The 16,047-nt window shown below is 39.0% G+C and overlaps 2 protein-coding genes across 2 annotated transcripts; one reads left to right on the top strand and one right to left on the bottom strand.

Moving 5' to 3' along the window:
• Positions 1 to 481: 481 nt before the first annotated feature.
• anapc7 (anaphase promoting complex subunit 7) lies at positions 482 to 6,390 on the bottom strand. The gene is made up of 11 exons (XM_082555944.1): positions 6,166 to 6,390; positions 5,517 to 5,703; positions 4,828 to 4,947; positions 3,474 to 3,585; positions 3,144 to 3,297; positions 2,909 to 3,051; positions 2,654 to 2,771; positions 2,369 to 2,565; positions 2,052 to 2,276; positions 1,744 to 1,894; positions 482 to 1,650 (listed from the first exon to the last, which is right to left on the bottom strand). Exons 1-11 carry the CDS (start codon positions 6,264 to 6,266, stop codon positions 1,461 to 1,463), a joined length of 1,698 nt encoding a protein of 565 aa, XP_082412070.1. The 5' UTR covers positions 6,267 to 6,390; the 3' UTR covers positions 482 to 1,460.
• Positions 6,391 to 8,588: 2,198 nt separating this feature from the next.
• LOC309719270 (ubiquitin-conjugating enzyme E2 G1-like) lies at positions 8,589 to 14,147 on the top strand. Its single transcript, XM_082555265.1, has 6 exons — positions 8,589 to 8,787; positions 11,317 to 11,419; positions 11,523 to 11,620; positions 11,783 to 11,961; positions 12,073 to 12,180; positions 12,260 to 14,147. The coding sequence occupies exons 1-5, from the start codon at positions 8,745 to 8,747 to the stop codon at positions 12,157 to 12,159; spliced, it is 510 nt and encodes a 169-aa protein (XP_082411391.1). The 5' UTR covers positions 8,589 to 8,744; the 3' UTR covers positions 12,160 to 12,180; positions 12,260 to 14,147.
• Positions 14,148 to 16,047: the final 1,900 nt, after the last annotated feature.

Raw genomic sequence — 16,047 nt, 5'->3', positions numbered from 1 at the left:
CAAGCCTGTTAAAATAAATTTTACTCTAAAACTAACCTAAATGTGAGGAAAAACTATTTTATGAAATAAAGGAAATGATTTTCAAAATAAAGATTAAGCTAATAAAAAGAAAATGTGCAGTTTTGGAGGAATGTGTGAGCACCCTTGTGCAAATATTTAGTGAGACTCCAGAGTCCACCTTAAATCCAGCCCCCCTGACACACTCCATTTGAAACCCCTCCTGCACAGCTAGAGCAGGGCGGAAGAAGCCTTAGGATTTTCAAAATAAAGCATCACCTATTCAATCACCTCAACTTTAATGTGTTTGGTAACTTATTTGCTTACTGTTCATTGTGGGTCCATGAATGTACCCTGTTGAGCTGTTTTTGCTTCTTCGCCCTCTGACTGAGCAGAGATATGGAAGAGAGAATGAACACACTGATCACCTGGTGATGATAATTTATAAGCAAGTGGGATGACTTTAGAAACAGCTCTGTGCACATCAGGTGTTTCATTATTTTATTATACATTTTAAAAATATGTACAAAATACTATAAAGTTTTGTTTTGAAATGATAAACTAAAATATTCCAAGTTATGTTATTTTGATACAGAAGGCAGACCTAATGGACGACACAAACACACACACACAAATAAGCTGAACTATTACATGACACAAAAACAGGTTTTAGAAAATTCATACAGATTTTAAAGAGCAGCAGAAATTCAATGTCACTTCTGGTATATGTGTGACCTTTATTGTGACACTTCAACACCCACCCACTGCCTCCTTTGTGGTAAACGTGTCCCAAAATAAAAATATTACACAAGTCATAGTAACTCCAGTCATTTTTTTTTTTTAAACTTCAAACCACAGTTTACTGAATCACCGTCTAATTTTAAACAAACTTCAGCTGCTCATTTACTTGCATCCTCCATTCCTGGGAACAACCTCTCAATGCAGGAAACATGACTCACTATAAATAAATAAATAGTCTTTTTTATTTTTAATGTCTTTGTGGTGTATTGTGAACTGGCTGGCAGGCAAGAAGGGTGCACAAATAGACAAGGTAATATAAGAACTTTGGGTGATTCCTGGATTTATAATGCTATGCATCAGACCTCAGAGTGACACTGCTGAGACTGTCAGACTGATGGGAAACAGCATTGGGGTCAAAAAAGAAAAAAGAAAAAAAAAATGACTGGAGTTCTGCATCAAGCTGCATTTTAATAAAAGTTCTGACGGCTTCCTGTAGCTGTACTGCAAAGTTGAGCATCAGTTCATCCAGGGGCGCAAGCATTAATTGTTGTATTTAAGGTCTTAGCCGTGTTGTCGTCTTTAGGTTGGCAATAACCTCGGAGATCACGGAGGTTAAACATGCAGTACAACCTTCGTCTTGTTCCGTCTGACAGCCCTCATGGCTGAAGGCTTCCCGTGGGCTGCCGTGTGATACTGACAGAGCGTCTGTCAGTGGACCGGAGTCACTGCATACCAAACCACTGTTCCTGATCGGCCCACTGAGCCGCCTCACTGTCACTGCCCTCAAGATCGCCGTCCTCCCCGCTGCCTTCCATGTCGTCACCATCCAGCTCCACTGTGGCGTCTGTGGGGCTCTCCTCCTTCTCCATCTTCTGCATGCCTTCTAATGATTTCTGGTCATTGGGATCCAGGCTTAGGACAGAAAACCATACAGTGTTAAATTCATAAAAAATACTTACTAGATTTTATGACAGCATTTTCCCAGGATCAATAATCAGTGTTTACCTTAATGCTATACTGTACTGGTCCATGGCTTCTTGGTAATCATTGACCGCCACCAGGAAATCTCCCAGCATCCTGTGCAGGACACAGTCACTTTGATTGGCCAAGGCGTTCCGCAGGAGAGCGATCCCTTCTTCATATTTCTGTTCCCGGCCTTCAAGCAAGAAAAAAAAAAGCAAAAGCAACAATTTCATCTCATCTGTATGTGAAGCTTCTTTTTCCTCCCTTCAAGTCATTAAACTGTAGATTTATTTATCATTGGGGAAAGGAGGAAAACAGAAATACTTAAGAGTCTTTTTTGCTGTACGTACTGAGGAGCTCAGCCTTCTTGACCACAGCCTTGGTGTAGTCAGGTCTCTGGGCCAGTGCCTTGTCTAAAAGGGTTTTGGCTTTCTCCTGAGTCACTGGGTCTTCAAGACACACTGTGGCGAGGATGGTCAGAGTCTGTGCATTGGCTCCTAAAGTCTTATAGATGTTGTTAGCCATTCCCATAGCCTCACGAATCCCATTGGATGCCAGATAACAGTCAATTAAACCTGGAGTCATTAATACTTTGTTATTGCAAACGAAACAAAAACAATCTGAAGAGCCAAAAAAAGAAAGAAAAAAAAGCTAAAAGTAAGCCTACCTTCATAGCAGTCAAGGCGGCAGGGTGCCAAACGCATGGCCTCTCTGAAATGGATGATGGCTTCCTGAACTCGGCCCATGTTTCTCAGGGCCGCACCCTTCAGCAGCAGTGCCTGAACACTATTGCTGTTCAGCTGGATGGCCTTGGCTCCCAGGTAGAGAGCCCGGGAGTAACGCTTGCTATAAAAACTGTGACATCTGAACACCGCACATTGAAAAGTTTAATGATATAAAACACGGAAATTACATGAGAGAGATTTTGTCTGAGAAAAGTAAGACTACTCACCCAGAGATCACCCACGGTTCAGCGTGCTGATCAGATATATTAAATAATCGACCTCCCAAGACTTCAACATCCTCCAGGTGTCCCTCACGGGCCATCAGGTAGCCATAAACATCCATACCTGAAAAAGCAAACATGTTTCCAAATCTGTCTTTATTAAGGCTACTTAGACTTGTGTGACACACAGATTCTGATATTAAAACTGTCATCAACTACAAAATACATGTGTAAGTCAAAACGTTCTCTCCTGTAACACACCTTTGATGAGGTAAGGGTCCAACATCTGGGCTTGTTCAAATTTGAGAATTGCATTTTTCGTGTCACCTGCTCTGAAATAGACATCTGCCAGGCTCACCAGGAGGTCCACGTTGTCCCGCAAAAGTGATTTCTTTTCCAAAGAGCTGAGAGTGTTTCAGGGAGGAAGTTAAGACTGTCACAAAACACGGCTCGCAATATTCACTCACTGTGTACAAATCATTATTGCTTTGCTCACCAAATGGTATTAATAGCTCTCTGGTTATCCCCTGCATGTATGAAGGCGTACGCTTTGATCCAAACAGACAGCCAGTCAAGGTTGGGGATACTCTGGATCGCATCCATAGTCATGGAAGCCACCTCGGCTCCTTTGACTGACAGAGAAAGAAGACCTAAAGGAAAAACACATTTTTCAATTATTTAAAAGAGATGCTAAATCCAAGCAGAAGGGTTTTTTTGTTTGTTTGTTTTAAAGTGGCATGGACATAGGAGAGCACTGCAGGTACAAACATCTTAGCAGATGAAGTGCTGCTTATGGGATTACAGAGTCTACAGTGAACATGCGTACCAATGATTGCATCCAAGGCAAGAGGGCACTGTCTGAGGACCTCTTTGTAACTCGTCACAGCAGATCGCTCCTGTCCAGCTTTCCTGTACAGGTTAGCTAGCATCATGTTGATCTGAGGCAGGAAGGAATACAAAAGGTAATTACTACACCTTATACAAGTTACTGCACTTGAACTGGTTTCAAAAGGTTAAATAGAGCTTCATACAGTTCCATATCATATGAGCCCCATTTCAACAAAACTGGATGAATAACTTAGGAAAAGTGGAGATCTGAAAACTAGTATCCAACACTGCTTTGGGCCTAAATTTGCCAGAATTCAGGGGTCAGAATCAATGTAGGTAATTTCTGATTTCAATTAATGACTTCTGTTCTTATAACTGATACCCTAGCACAGAGGTTCCCAAAGTGTGGGGCCCAGTATGAAAAGGGAAAAAGAAAAAAAAAAAAAAAAGAATGCTTGGACACTGCTAGCATAATGGACAGGTTTTTTGACGGGAGATGAAGCGTCGCCAAATATGTTTCCAAACCAACTTCCTTCCATGCCAAAGACTAGAAAATATGGTGAAGCATATCTTCCCTTTGGCTTCACCTGCACAAGTGCCAAGGTAGGTCTCTGCGACAGAATTAGTTTTCCCTGTGTCGGGAGCACGCGCTGGGCTCTCCAAATCCCGGACAAACAGTATCCCACATTCTTGATTTTTAGTTCACAAACGCTTCTTGTAATGACTAACTACTCCTGAAATTTTGGAGATGTTAGCTCTTTATACAGTAAAGTTACAGTGGGATACAAATAATATCAGGCTGATCCCGCCGTAATTTGTTCCCCCACTTCAAATCACGGACAAACAGTATCCCACAGTTGTTTATGTTTCTGAACCCATTTTGCACAGAGAAGCACTTTTTGAAAAATGTATTGATAGCGAGAAGGTTTTTCTTGTAAAACAAAGGGGGGCCCAGCAAAAGAAGTTTGGGAACCACTGCCCTAGAATATCATGAAAACCAACCAACTAACAAATTTTAGCATCAGTGAACCAATTTTCGTAAAGTTTGTTAAGATTTATTTCAGTCGTATTTTGACTGTAGACCAGTCTTTGACTTCAAACTGCAACTGTCACACCATTTCCAATTAACAGATTTCATACTCCTAGTTTTTACTTAGGTGATTTTACTTTAAAACAACTACTGCTGAATTGTTACAAAACCTGAACTTGTAGGTGCATTCATTATTTAGTTCTAAAGCAGCTATTTGAATTCACACAGTTACTAGTCTAATCAGTTACTATAAAAAATAAATACATAAAACTAAAGCATGAGGTAAACAGTGATTGACAGTCACTGTGTTAACAGACTGTACCTTCGGAGTCCTCTGTCTGGATGGTATCCCATCGAGCACTGCAATGGCGTCTTTATCCAGTTTCAGAATGGTGTAGCACTCAGCTATTTTGTACTTTACCTCAATCTCTGAAGGCAAACTCTGAAAGACAACATTCATTGTAGATGAACATTATTCTAACCAGTCATCCTGTTCTCTGGATATACATATGGTGCTGCAGGACATGTAAAAGCATCTTTACATTTAAAGCATTTTAAGCCTTAAATCACTGGAAGGATGAAAGGCTTAGATTTACATTGTGTGAAAGTAAAGTAAAAGAGATTTTAGTGTCGCAAAATTTTTTAAACATTATGTATAACAAAATTTAAAAAAAAATTAAATTAAAAAAAATCACAACTACAGGTAAAGTCACGACTCACATTACCAGAATTTTAGTGGCTGATGAGGATCTACATTACTCCTGTCAAACTTTATCTAATGTAGTTATTAAATGTTTCAGAAAGGCAACCTTTAATTACTACGGAAAAAGTCAAAAATTCGGGAGAGATGTTCAGCATCAGCAAACCTAATGTTCAATTCTGTGTCAAGTCAAGCCAAAGATTTCTATATCAAATTTTAAATAAAGAATAATAAAAAAAACAACAACAGGTGACCAAAATGCTATTATAGATTTCAGTTTGTTTTTGATTACAGGAAATTGTCAAACACACCTGTGCCTGTATGTTAGAAGCAGCTCCACCAGTTGAAGTACGAACTTTTGATGTTTTGCTGAGCACCTTTTTCTGTTGCAGAGCCATGCTGTATTTGCAGGCAGCGTTGCGATACTCTTTGTCATGGAAGATGGCATCAGCATGGTAAACCAGCAGCTGGTACTTCTGAGCCGGCGAGAACAGCTCCCTTCCATTAAAAACACACCAACAATTAAGTGCTCAGACTGAGGAAAACCATTAAAACTGAATGACACACGAAGAAACATCAATGCAAAACTCATAAAAATTGTCCTACATAGCTACAGTTTTTAAGTCAGTCACTCTAAAGTGTCAAAAGTATGAATGGGTAAGACAACGACAAGTTTTCTAATACAATACTAGTTAAATTTCAAGCTATTTCATAGTAGCATTGTTAAGCGCATACGCTTGTAGATGCGACTATATCGTGAAGGAGTACACACACTGTACTGTATATAATTTAAATTGCACTCGCATTTAAACACTATCCAATAATGAGTGGATAATGAAAAGCTTCGGTAGAAATAATAATGTTAGCTGATGTTGACTAGTTAGGTTGGGGCTATCGCTACCACTGGTGTGGAAAAGCAGTCTTCGGGAATTAGACGGTTCCCGCTCAGACACGACTTACGGATTGTTGTTGCTCATCGTCAGCAACAAACTACTCAAAATCCGGACATTAGAGTAAAGGCCTGCTGCAGCCATATCCCGCACATAATCTATTACATTCATTTTGGATTATTTGAAGGGCTCGCTGTAGGTTTCCGGCTCAGGTTAAAAGTTTGGGCTCTGGAACGGCTAATGTTAGCTAGCATCTGACGCATAAGACGTCCAACGGCTGACCTTCCTTCCGCATAGTGCTGCGTTTAAATGCTCTTCAAAAGCTCGTATATTTTCAAAACTTTGAAATAAAAACCTGCCTGTGAAATCTTTGATGTTGAGTAAAATAAGTATTTTATCGACTTTACTTTTATCTTAGGGACGTTAGATGAGAAGTTACATTTTACGAAATATTTTACAGACCAAGGCGTCTTTATTTAATTATTCTAAATTTATCGAATCGCACATGTCGCGATACCTTTGAATGCATCATGTTTGTTTTTGCTGCAGCAGTTTTTAAAATAGTTGGAAATTTTTGTTTCAACTATTGACTTAAACAGTCGTGTTTTATCAAATCACGCTATTTCAAAATTCTGTAATAAAAGTGTATGATATAATTATAATATATTAAAACAGTTTACATTATCGCTAATCTAATATTAAAATATGAGTCAAAAACTCAGGCTTCAGACTACCCTATATGCTAATTTTGAGATAGTGGATGAAATATAATGAAGGTAGCAGTGAGCCCCACTATAATACAAATAAAGATTATTTTGAACTCTTAATGGAGCTGGAAACAAGTATAACAGGTCCTCTTTAATGCACAAGATCAGCTGATACTAGGTTTGGGGGCCCATATGGTGATACACATATTTAGTAAGGATTGTGAGCTTAATATATCATCAGATTTTTTTTTTAGATGTGTACACATGGTAGCTTATTAACTTTCCAGTAGTGGATTTCAAAATATTATTTGAAATCCACACATATGGTTTTCATATGTGCCTGTTTTCAGTGAAATCAAGTTTAATAGCAGGAAATCCATCTCTGCCATCTTTTTCTAGTAACCTATATTGACAACAGCATAATAAAACTGGAAATTTTGTTTTTGGTGTGCTACCCCAATATTTTAGTGGTCCCCATATGGCTACCCTTTTAAAAATATTCTGAAGTGCCCCTGCTTAAGAGTTGTCTATAAAGATACGACTTGAATAAGCATTGTTACTTGGGTGAACTCAGGTAAACTGGGACACCTTTGGTGTTGTGTTGAGGTGATGTTTTACATTATAATTGTTCAGGCACTGCACTTGTTTGTGTGATCACGTGTTGAGTGTAAAAAGGGCAAGTGAAAGGACAACATGAAACAGAGATAACTGGGTGAATTTTAAGATAATTTTAATTGAACATAACAATGTAACGTTGCATTTCAGTTGCATTAAACTGCCAAATGTTACTTGCTGAAAGATGCTCATACCTAATTTTGCTGACTTAATCCAGGCAATGAGCCGCCACTACGTCTAAATGATGCTCATCAAAAAAAAAGTTTGCACATCGGTTCCCCCAACCAATATTTAGGTTGGACTGAGACTGCCAAAACCACAACCTAATAGACTTCAGTAAGGCTACAAACCACACAACAATAACGATAATAAACTGTACAATAAACAACAATCAATCAGTGTAAATAATCACAAAAAGGTGTCTGTGGCTATTTGAAAAGAGAAAACACTCACTAACAATCATAGTCTCCCTGAGAACTGACATCAGATGGGGAATCCAAATGGTGATTTGGTCGGGGGTGGGGTTGGTACACATTTATGAGCCAGTGGACACTCTTTCAATGATGAGGATGTACACATCCTGGACAGGGAGGAACACTTGAGCGGAAGTCAAGAAGGCCATTTACGTGAAAAGAGAAAGACCATCTCTGAACTGAGGAGGGGGCCTAAAGGGTACTTTCACCATCTTACAATGCTGTGATTGCAGCCATTCCCCAACTCTCTGCGAATGGTACTTATGGCTATTAATCAATGGGCTTCAATCAATGGTCATGACAATTTGCATATTAATGATCAAGGAATTGACCTCACAGCCCATTGTTCATTCCGTGGGCTGGTTTCAGTCATTGTGCAACTGTAGTGTTTATAAGGTTCGGGAATCCTGCAGTCAACTGAGACAGAAGAAGTGGATGGATGACGAAACGTTTCTCCCACTGAAAACGCTAAGTCCAGATGAACAGAATCGACCTTCTGCGACATTTACCAGTCTCATTACGCTACAGTCTTATTGAATCAACTCTACACATCTCTCCACGAACGCATTGGCGAATTTTGAATTTTGATTTCGCTGCAGTACAAGACTGATACAGTTTTCCAGTTTGTTGCTTGTTGATTTGTCTTGATCAAATGTTGCTTTGAAGCCACGCATAAACACAGTCGACCGCAGGCGCGCATGCGTACAGCTCAGGCTTGTGTCAAAACACAGAGGGAAATCAGCAGCAGGCACGGGCAGTACTAAGATCTTAGCTCGGTTTGTTCGGGTTTAGCTCTTCTCTTCGTAAAGTGTTTGTCTACACGGAGTGCTTTTTTTCAACTGCGCGGGCATACCATGACCGAACAATCAGCATTGCTTCTTCGAAAACAACTGGCAGGTAATAATAATGTAAAACTAAGCAAATAGAGCCGACATAAAGGCTCTATACCTTAGCAGCTAACGTTAGCTTTTTTGTGGCTTGGCAAAGCTGTGTTTACGCAATAGAAGTAAGCTCAGAAAGGTAGCCGAACAGCATAATGGGTTCCTTTATCAGTCTAGCTGAGTGTGTGGCTAAGCAGCTTTGAATAGCTTACCTGTGTTGTGAATAAATACATAATTTTGAAGTATACTGAGCTCAAAAACACCTCAAACAACACATTGCAGGACCAGTCTAGCTAGCATTTGCTAGCAAGTTGGGCATTAGTTAGCTAACGGAACAAAGGAATAATCAACCAGACACTCATCTGCTCTAAACACTTTAGCATTGTTAATGGTAGCGCTGTGCACCGCAAGGATTTCATAGATCTATATACCAATACATTAGTAACCGCTTGATTGAAATTACAAATCCATAATATAGCCATTTAAGATACAATCTAACGTTTCTGATATCAAATATGGCCCAGAGTCTAACGCGGGAGGCAATCTATATTAGTATTCAAGCCCTCAATGCTGAAACTCTTATCGTTCTCCTTTTGAAGTCTTTGCAGAGACATAGTTGATTTTATTGCTGTTGTGCCCTGTAAATGACACATGGATCTCACGAGTCTTTAAAACCCGTGGTATAAAGTTTGGTTTGCAGCTGCGTGACTGTCCAGTTCCTTCAGTTCTCATCTTTTAAAAGTAAACCAATACCTCAGTCAACACTTTGCTATATGAGGTGCAGCTTTTCATTTAATGACTTTAATGCTGTAATTCAATTATAATTTACCCGATAGGATAGGGTAAAAGAACTTAATGCAGCATTCAAGATCAGGTGATGAAATCTGTCGTGGATCACTAAAAAACAACATCGTGCAGTCTTAATCATGTAAATTATATTAATTCAGTGTTAATACACTGCAGTCAAACTGGTCCATTTAGCTAAAGTAACACATTTTGTGAGTTCAGTTTCAGCACATGACAAACACAAGTGCTATGTATGTTTGTATATAGCATGCCGTATTAACATGACAGCATCCAGTTACACAAGTGATTTGGGATTTTGCACCAGCTGACCATCACATACAAATATTAGTTACTCTGTGTGTGGGGAATGAATCATTGACAGTGTTTGATGCAGTTTTTCTTTTCAAGTCAGTGATTCATATCAGCAATCTTCATTATTTTTGGACATCACGATTAGATTCTGTAAACAGGTTGTTCAAATGAAAATTTATGGATTTTCAGTTTTTGCTCAACTGCGAAGTAAAGGTTCATCTATTGTCTTCCCATAGTTCCCATGTTTGTATTCATTTTATTTGTTTAGCCATATTAGGGCCATATTATCACCTCTCAGTGACATAACACAGAGCTAAGAGTTATTAAACCCCCCCCCAAAAAAGCCAAAGACAACTGTCTGAAACGGAGCATTTAAATCAGTGTGAACCCTTGTACATATGCTGACATAATTTGGTCATCTTTATTATGAATATATATTATATATGACATCAAATGAGGAAAACCACAGGTCAGTGGTCAAGTAATTATTCCTGTTATATTTTTCGAAGACTTCATCAAGTCCTTTCTGTGGGCTGTATGTGTTGTTGGTGCATTGTATTGTAGATTTTCTGTGGACGTCCACGCTGTTACAAAAAATTGGCAGGACTCTAGCATGCTTACAGACACAAAGTATAATTAAGGCTTTAAAATGAATGGATGTGGAAAGTAATTTTTCTGTTTCTTCAGTCCTTAGCAACAGACTGCTCCCATGGAACCAGAGTGTAAGATTGATCTATTTCCTATAAGACCAAGGTTAAAAGAGTGCTTCAAGCACATGCCATATTGAAAAACTGAGATATTCATCGTGATGCCTTGTGTGGGTCGGTTTCTCAGTGGCTCGGGAAAATTCAGTTAGCTCAGTTGAGTGTATATAGTACTTGTTGCTGATTCATTTTTAGTCACCTGCTCTTTGTGAATTCACAGATGTCAGATACTTCCCACAGTGAAGTGTGTCAGCATCAGTAAACAAAACATGGGTAAAGAGCTTGCGGTTTACATGATATCCACCAAATCAGTGTCTGGGACTCCAACACAGATTTATTTTCCTCTGAAATTATGTGCCATGAGTTTGTCATAATAGTTTATTTCTGCTGGGTTTTATTTACTCAAGTTTGTTGACCTAAGTGAAAAACCAGAGCTTGGTTACCTTGTCAGCTGCATCATGTCAGCTTATGTTTTCTATTAAGCTGCTACCGCTTTTTTACCCCCAGTCTCTTTTACTTGTGTACTGTTGATGTCAGCTTAACTGATTGTTATGATACCAAAATTCTGAATATCCAGAGATACTTTTATAACACGTAGTAAGAGTAGGGGTCTGTCAACAAAATATGTTAACACCGTGGATGTTGACTTCTCTTCTATTTCTAGTGATAGGCCTTTCTGTACTACAGTTCTGTTTTCACTTTGCTACTGAATAAAATACACGTTGTGCCTCTGTTTTTCCCAGAGCTCAATAAGAACCCCGTGGAGGGCTTTTCAGCTGGTCTGATAGATGATGATGACATATATAAATGGGAAGTTGTGATCATTGGTCCACAAGATACCCTTTTGTAAGTAAGGTCTTTGGTTGACATATTCAGAAACACAAAGGATGATTTAATTCAGTCATTTGACAAGTGTTTGTCCTTTTTCCCCCTGTATTTCTCACTGCAGTGAAGGAGGGTTTTTCAAAGCATACCTAACCTTTCCCTATGATTATCCACTACGGCCGCCGAAGATGAGGTTCATAACTGAAATCTGGCACCCAAACGGTAAACCCACTTCTTACCCTTTGATCCTTTTACTCACATAGTCTTCTTTGCCATCACTTGATCCCTGCATATAAATAGATTTATAAACTCTCTTTTACTGAACAGATCCGTGCGACTGACTTGAAAGTGTAATCAAAAAATGTGTGAAATTCGTCTCCACAGTTGCAAAGAACGGCGATGTTTGCATCTCAATTCTGCATGAGCCAGGAGAAGATAAGTTTGGTTATGAAAAGCCCGAAGAACGCTGGCTTCCGATCCACACAGTAGAGACAATCATGATTAGTGTTATCTCCATGCTCGCAGACCCCAACAGCGACTCACCAGCTAATGTGGATGCTGCGGTGAGTTATTTATGTCATTCTTCAAATGCTGGAAGTCCCACCTTTTTATTTGAGCAGCTTAGGTAATTTGAGAAAGTGTGAGTAAAAGAATCTGGTTCTCCTTTCCTACAGAAAGAGTGGAGGGAGGACCCTAATGGAGAATTTAAGAGGAAGGTGGCTCGCTGTGTAAGAAAAAGTCAAGAGATGGCATACGATTAGGAGTCAGCTGTAAATTCCAGGGTAAGCAAACTGACCTGCTGAGTAAGATTTGCATGGAATACCTTGCTTCTGTAAGTAATAACTTCATTCTTTATTGCAGTTAAAGGAAATGCCTTCAGAGGGAAAGATTCAGCAAAAGGCTTTTGCACCCCTTGTTTTGCCAGTCAAAGGAGTTGGTTGGCTTCAACCACGTTTTTGTGAACGGTTGTCATTTTCCGCCAGACGAACCAATTTGAGAAACCTACCAGCAAAATTATCCTGTTTCTTACCTGGAATTGTATATTTAATTTAATTTATTTTGAGAAAAAATAATGATGTAAAATATGTCACTACTGTAAATTAACTTCCTTTTTTTATCTGCTGCTGAACAGTTTCTACTTTATACCAGGTTTCTTATGCAATTTAGTGGTCAAGATTGTGTAAAACAAAATGAAAGCCTGTTGTCATTAGGTCATCACTTGTCCTCCCTGCTTCATACTGAGATAGATTAACGACAGCCCAACATCAGCTCTGTCCGTAGATGCGATTATTTTGTCATTGAATCACCGTTGCCTTTCGTCGGCTTCACAGTTCGCCCCGTCTCGTTCAGAGGGACAGGTTGAGAACTTTTTATGGTATTCACATTTTCTGAGAAAAAGCCTTCTGTTAGCATTTTCTTCAAGTGTCAGTACATGTAAGAGTTTCAAAACCATGACTCTCAACCTGCATGATCCCCTCAAACAGCTCTGTTATGTATCGTTTTAAGCTATGGATGCAAATGGAACGGCTTACGCAGCACCTTGAGAGTTATTGTTTTATTATTTTTAGACTCAGACAAGCATAGCTAATGGTAACAGGAGGTTGGTGCCAACTTCTCAGGATCAAACTTTAGTGGGATCTCGATTAGCAATCAGTAAGATAAACTTAATGCTCCGCCGTCAACAAAGAAGTCTGATAATGATCACTTAGTTGAAGTTATTGAAAATCACGGACAAGCAAATCCAGACTGTGAAAATAGCCTAAGCTGTGATTATTCTGCATGTGGACTGATTAACTGGCATCTGCGCTTACCTCAATTTAAACGGATAGCATATTTGACCAGGTTTATGGTTGAGTTCTTAATCTGTTGGGGAATACGGGGGATTTTAAAGGCTCCTTAGTAGAGTTAGGCTAGTTATTCTTACCTTGTTTTGTCGTGGCACATTTGGCTTCCAATTAGTGCTTCATATTCACTCGCGGGCTTAGACTCTTCAGGACTTTGGCTAGTTTGTGGGATAGTGCTCTTCTGTGAACATCTTGAGTTCTGATCGGTACATACTTCATTAGAATTTATCACCTTCACTCGATTACTAAATCTGGGTTGTGATCCTTCACAGAGACTTAACTCGCCGCTTAGTAAAGTGTAAGCAAGTGGGGGCTGAAGGCGATCCCCCATTTAGGCTTTATTTTAAAAAAACACTAAAAGGTTGTGTTTGGGTGGAGTCTGGAAACCACTGGCTTTTGTTCACCTCATTGATGATGTTGTTGCTGAATATTAAGCCATGATGACGTGAACTCTGTATAACGTATTGATCTGTGACTGACACTGAAACATAGCTATAACCATCTTTTGGCGCATGCAATCAGGTTTGAGGGAGTTGGGGTGAGTTTCAGTAGGATACCATTGGTAGTGCATTCTGGGTGAATGTGATGTGTACAGTTGGTAGATTTCTGTAGACTTGATTATCACATAACTGCTGTTGACATTACCTTTTAAAGTCAGAATTTTCTAACCTACCATGACCTCCTCTGACCGGTGTTCACTGTATTTGCACAGATTCGGTGCGTTTGAAATGTCATTAAGCAATACGCTCTGAAAATGGTGTGTCCAGGTAATCCACCCTAACGCCATTCTTTTTGTTTTTGTTTATTTTTTTGTTTGTTTTTCATTTTTGTTGTTGTTTTTTTTCCCCATTTTGTGTCAATGCAATGTATATTGGACATGATGCTCAATAAAGTGTGTAAACAGAGTGCTTTGTAATGTTGTGTTTTACATTTTTCATGAGGACACACTCTGGGTTCAAGTATATTAGACCTCTGCTCTGTAATTGGAACCCAGTGGGAACTCTCGCGTTTCAGGGCTGGCTTCGTTACACAATAATAGGCTCTGCTGGCTGCAACATGTGCCGAGCGGACAAAGATGCCAGCAACCTCTCCGATATAGGACAGGAAATACTGCTGTGTGTATAACTGAGGATGAGGAAGCGGGTTACATTTGCTGAGAACCTGAAAAAAGAAAACTTGTTCAGAAATGGAAGTGGTCACATGAGGTAACGCTTACACGGAGGTCCTGACATCCTCGGTGAATTAACATAACTGATGGATTTATGAAGTTTCACAGTGAGACTTGTAATTTGTTGTTTTTAGATCTGCAGGCCCTAAGAGGAGATGCACGGGTGGTGAGTTAGATTTTTCTTATTTACCAGCTGGACATGAACCTTTTGTTAGCGATTTTTTTTAAATTATTATTATTATTTTATTAAATGTTTAATAGAGAGTGCATAAATCAGAGGTTTGTATGTAGTTGATGAGCTGCCAACATAGCTTCTAACATCCAGATGCCATAAACATCTGGATGTAATTTAATGCTGTTGAACTACTTGTGGTAATTTTGTTCTTTTAATGTCATTTTTCTCACTTTTGTTTTCATCCGTTCATCCATTTGACATTTCATCTTTTAGCTTGGCTAAAATGTTTTACACTTTATCCACAAATTTAGCCTAACCAACATTTGTTAATTAACTTTAAACCTTTAATTTTTGCTATTTGTCCTGTTCAAAAATAGTTTTTACAATTTATCCTTAACTTACTAGTGTTAGACTAGTTTGTTCATTTCTTTTAACACCGCTTATCTCTTTGCTTTCTAACTTTTGGTTTTTGTGCCTTTTAATAAAGTGACACTTTAGTTAAACCTCTTAAATCAGCCATATCTTGATTACAGTAGATTTTAAATTAAACTGGAATATTTACAAAAAAACGTGTCATTGTCCAAATACATGTATACATCAGTCAAACACAGTATTAAACCCACTAAAAGAAATAACATTTCGATGGCACATGTCATGGCATACAGTCATGAAGAGCTTTCACAGGACGTGTAATGGGGGTGTACTGTGAAAACCCACGATTCAATAGCTTGCTCCTTTAGGAGCAGTAACCCGTCATGATTTCTGTAGGATTTAAGTGTCCCATATCATTGTGGAGGAATTTTACAGCTTCTCTGCACTCTTTACGACTTTGCTTTAGTTCATTGAGATTTGTGGGGATCTCACCATATCATCTCAGTCAGTTTAAGGTCTGGACTTTGACTATTTTGTCACATGCTTGGGATCACAAGCCTGTTTCAGGACTCCAGCCAATCTTAAGCTGCCTGACAGATGGCTTCATATTTGACTTTATAATACCATTGTGTACAGAGGACTTCAGACAATTTCCTGTCATAAACACAGCATTTTTTCCTGACATGTTGCTTTTTGGTAGGCTTTGAATGTCTACCTGGTCAGCAGGTGAGAGAAATCTACAGAGGACAACACACAAAGATGCCTGCAGGCGGCCAACACTTGAAAACGATACATCCTCCAAAATCTATGATGTCTGCCCCTTTCTTACAGGTAACCTCACAAAGCTGGAACAGGTAGCTTTTGGGTTTGGTTTTTTTTTTTTTTGTTTTTTTTGACCATCAAGGGCTAAAGAACCTCTCCAGGGGAAAAAATATGGTGTTTTTTCTTTTTGCGATCCTTTACTACATGTCGTTCACTATGCTCACTCTCCCTCCACCTCTTTCCTATCTATCAGTGTTGCACTTTCGAAAAAAGGTTAAAACTGCCCCTAAAATGATATTTATTACTATATGTTAGTTGTGAGTTTTTC

Source organism: Aulonocara stuartgranti, assembly GCF_965226115.1.
Source record: "Aulonocara stuartgranti genome assembly, chromosome: 12".
In the NCBI taxonomy this organism is placed as follows: domain Eukaryota; kingdom Metazoa; phylum Chordata; class Actinopteri; order Cichliformes; family Cichlidae; genus Aulonocara; species Aulonocara stuartgranti.
This window is presented reverse-complemented; position numbering and strand designations above follow the sequence as displayed.

What these genes read in the sequence shown, in the direction of transcription:
- anapc7 (XM_082555944.1), bottom strand. Translation starts at nt 6,266, where the DNA reads ATGAATGTAATAGATTATGTGCGGGATATGGCTGCAGCAGGCCTTTAC. An exon ending in ACGATGAGCAACAACAATCC is followed by an intron (nt 5,704 to 6,165) that starts GTAAGTCGTGTC and finishes TTTTAATGGAAG; the next exon opens with GGAGCTGTTCTCGCCGGCTC. An exon ending in GGACCCTTACCTCATCAAAG is followed by an intron (nt 2,772 to 2,908) that starts GTGTGTTACAGG and finishes TTGCTTTTTCAG; the next exon opens with GTATGGATGTTTATGGCTAC.
- LOC309719270 (XM_082555265.1), top strand. Translation starts at nt 8,745, where the DNA reads ATGACCGAACAATCAGCATTGCTTCTTCGAAAACAACTGGCAG. An exon ending in GGTCCACAAGATACCCTTTT is followed by an intron (nt 11,420 to 11,522) that starts GTAAGTAAGGTC and finishes TTCTCACTGCAG; the next exon opens with TGAAGGAGGGTTTTTCAAAG. An exon ending in CAGCTAATGTGGATGCTGCG is followed by an intron (nt 11,962 to 12,072) that starts GTGAGTTATTTA and finishes CCTTTCCTACAG; the next exon opens with AAAGAGTGGAGGGAGGACCC.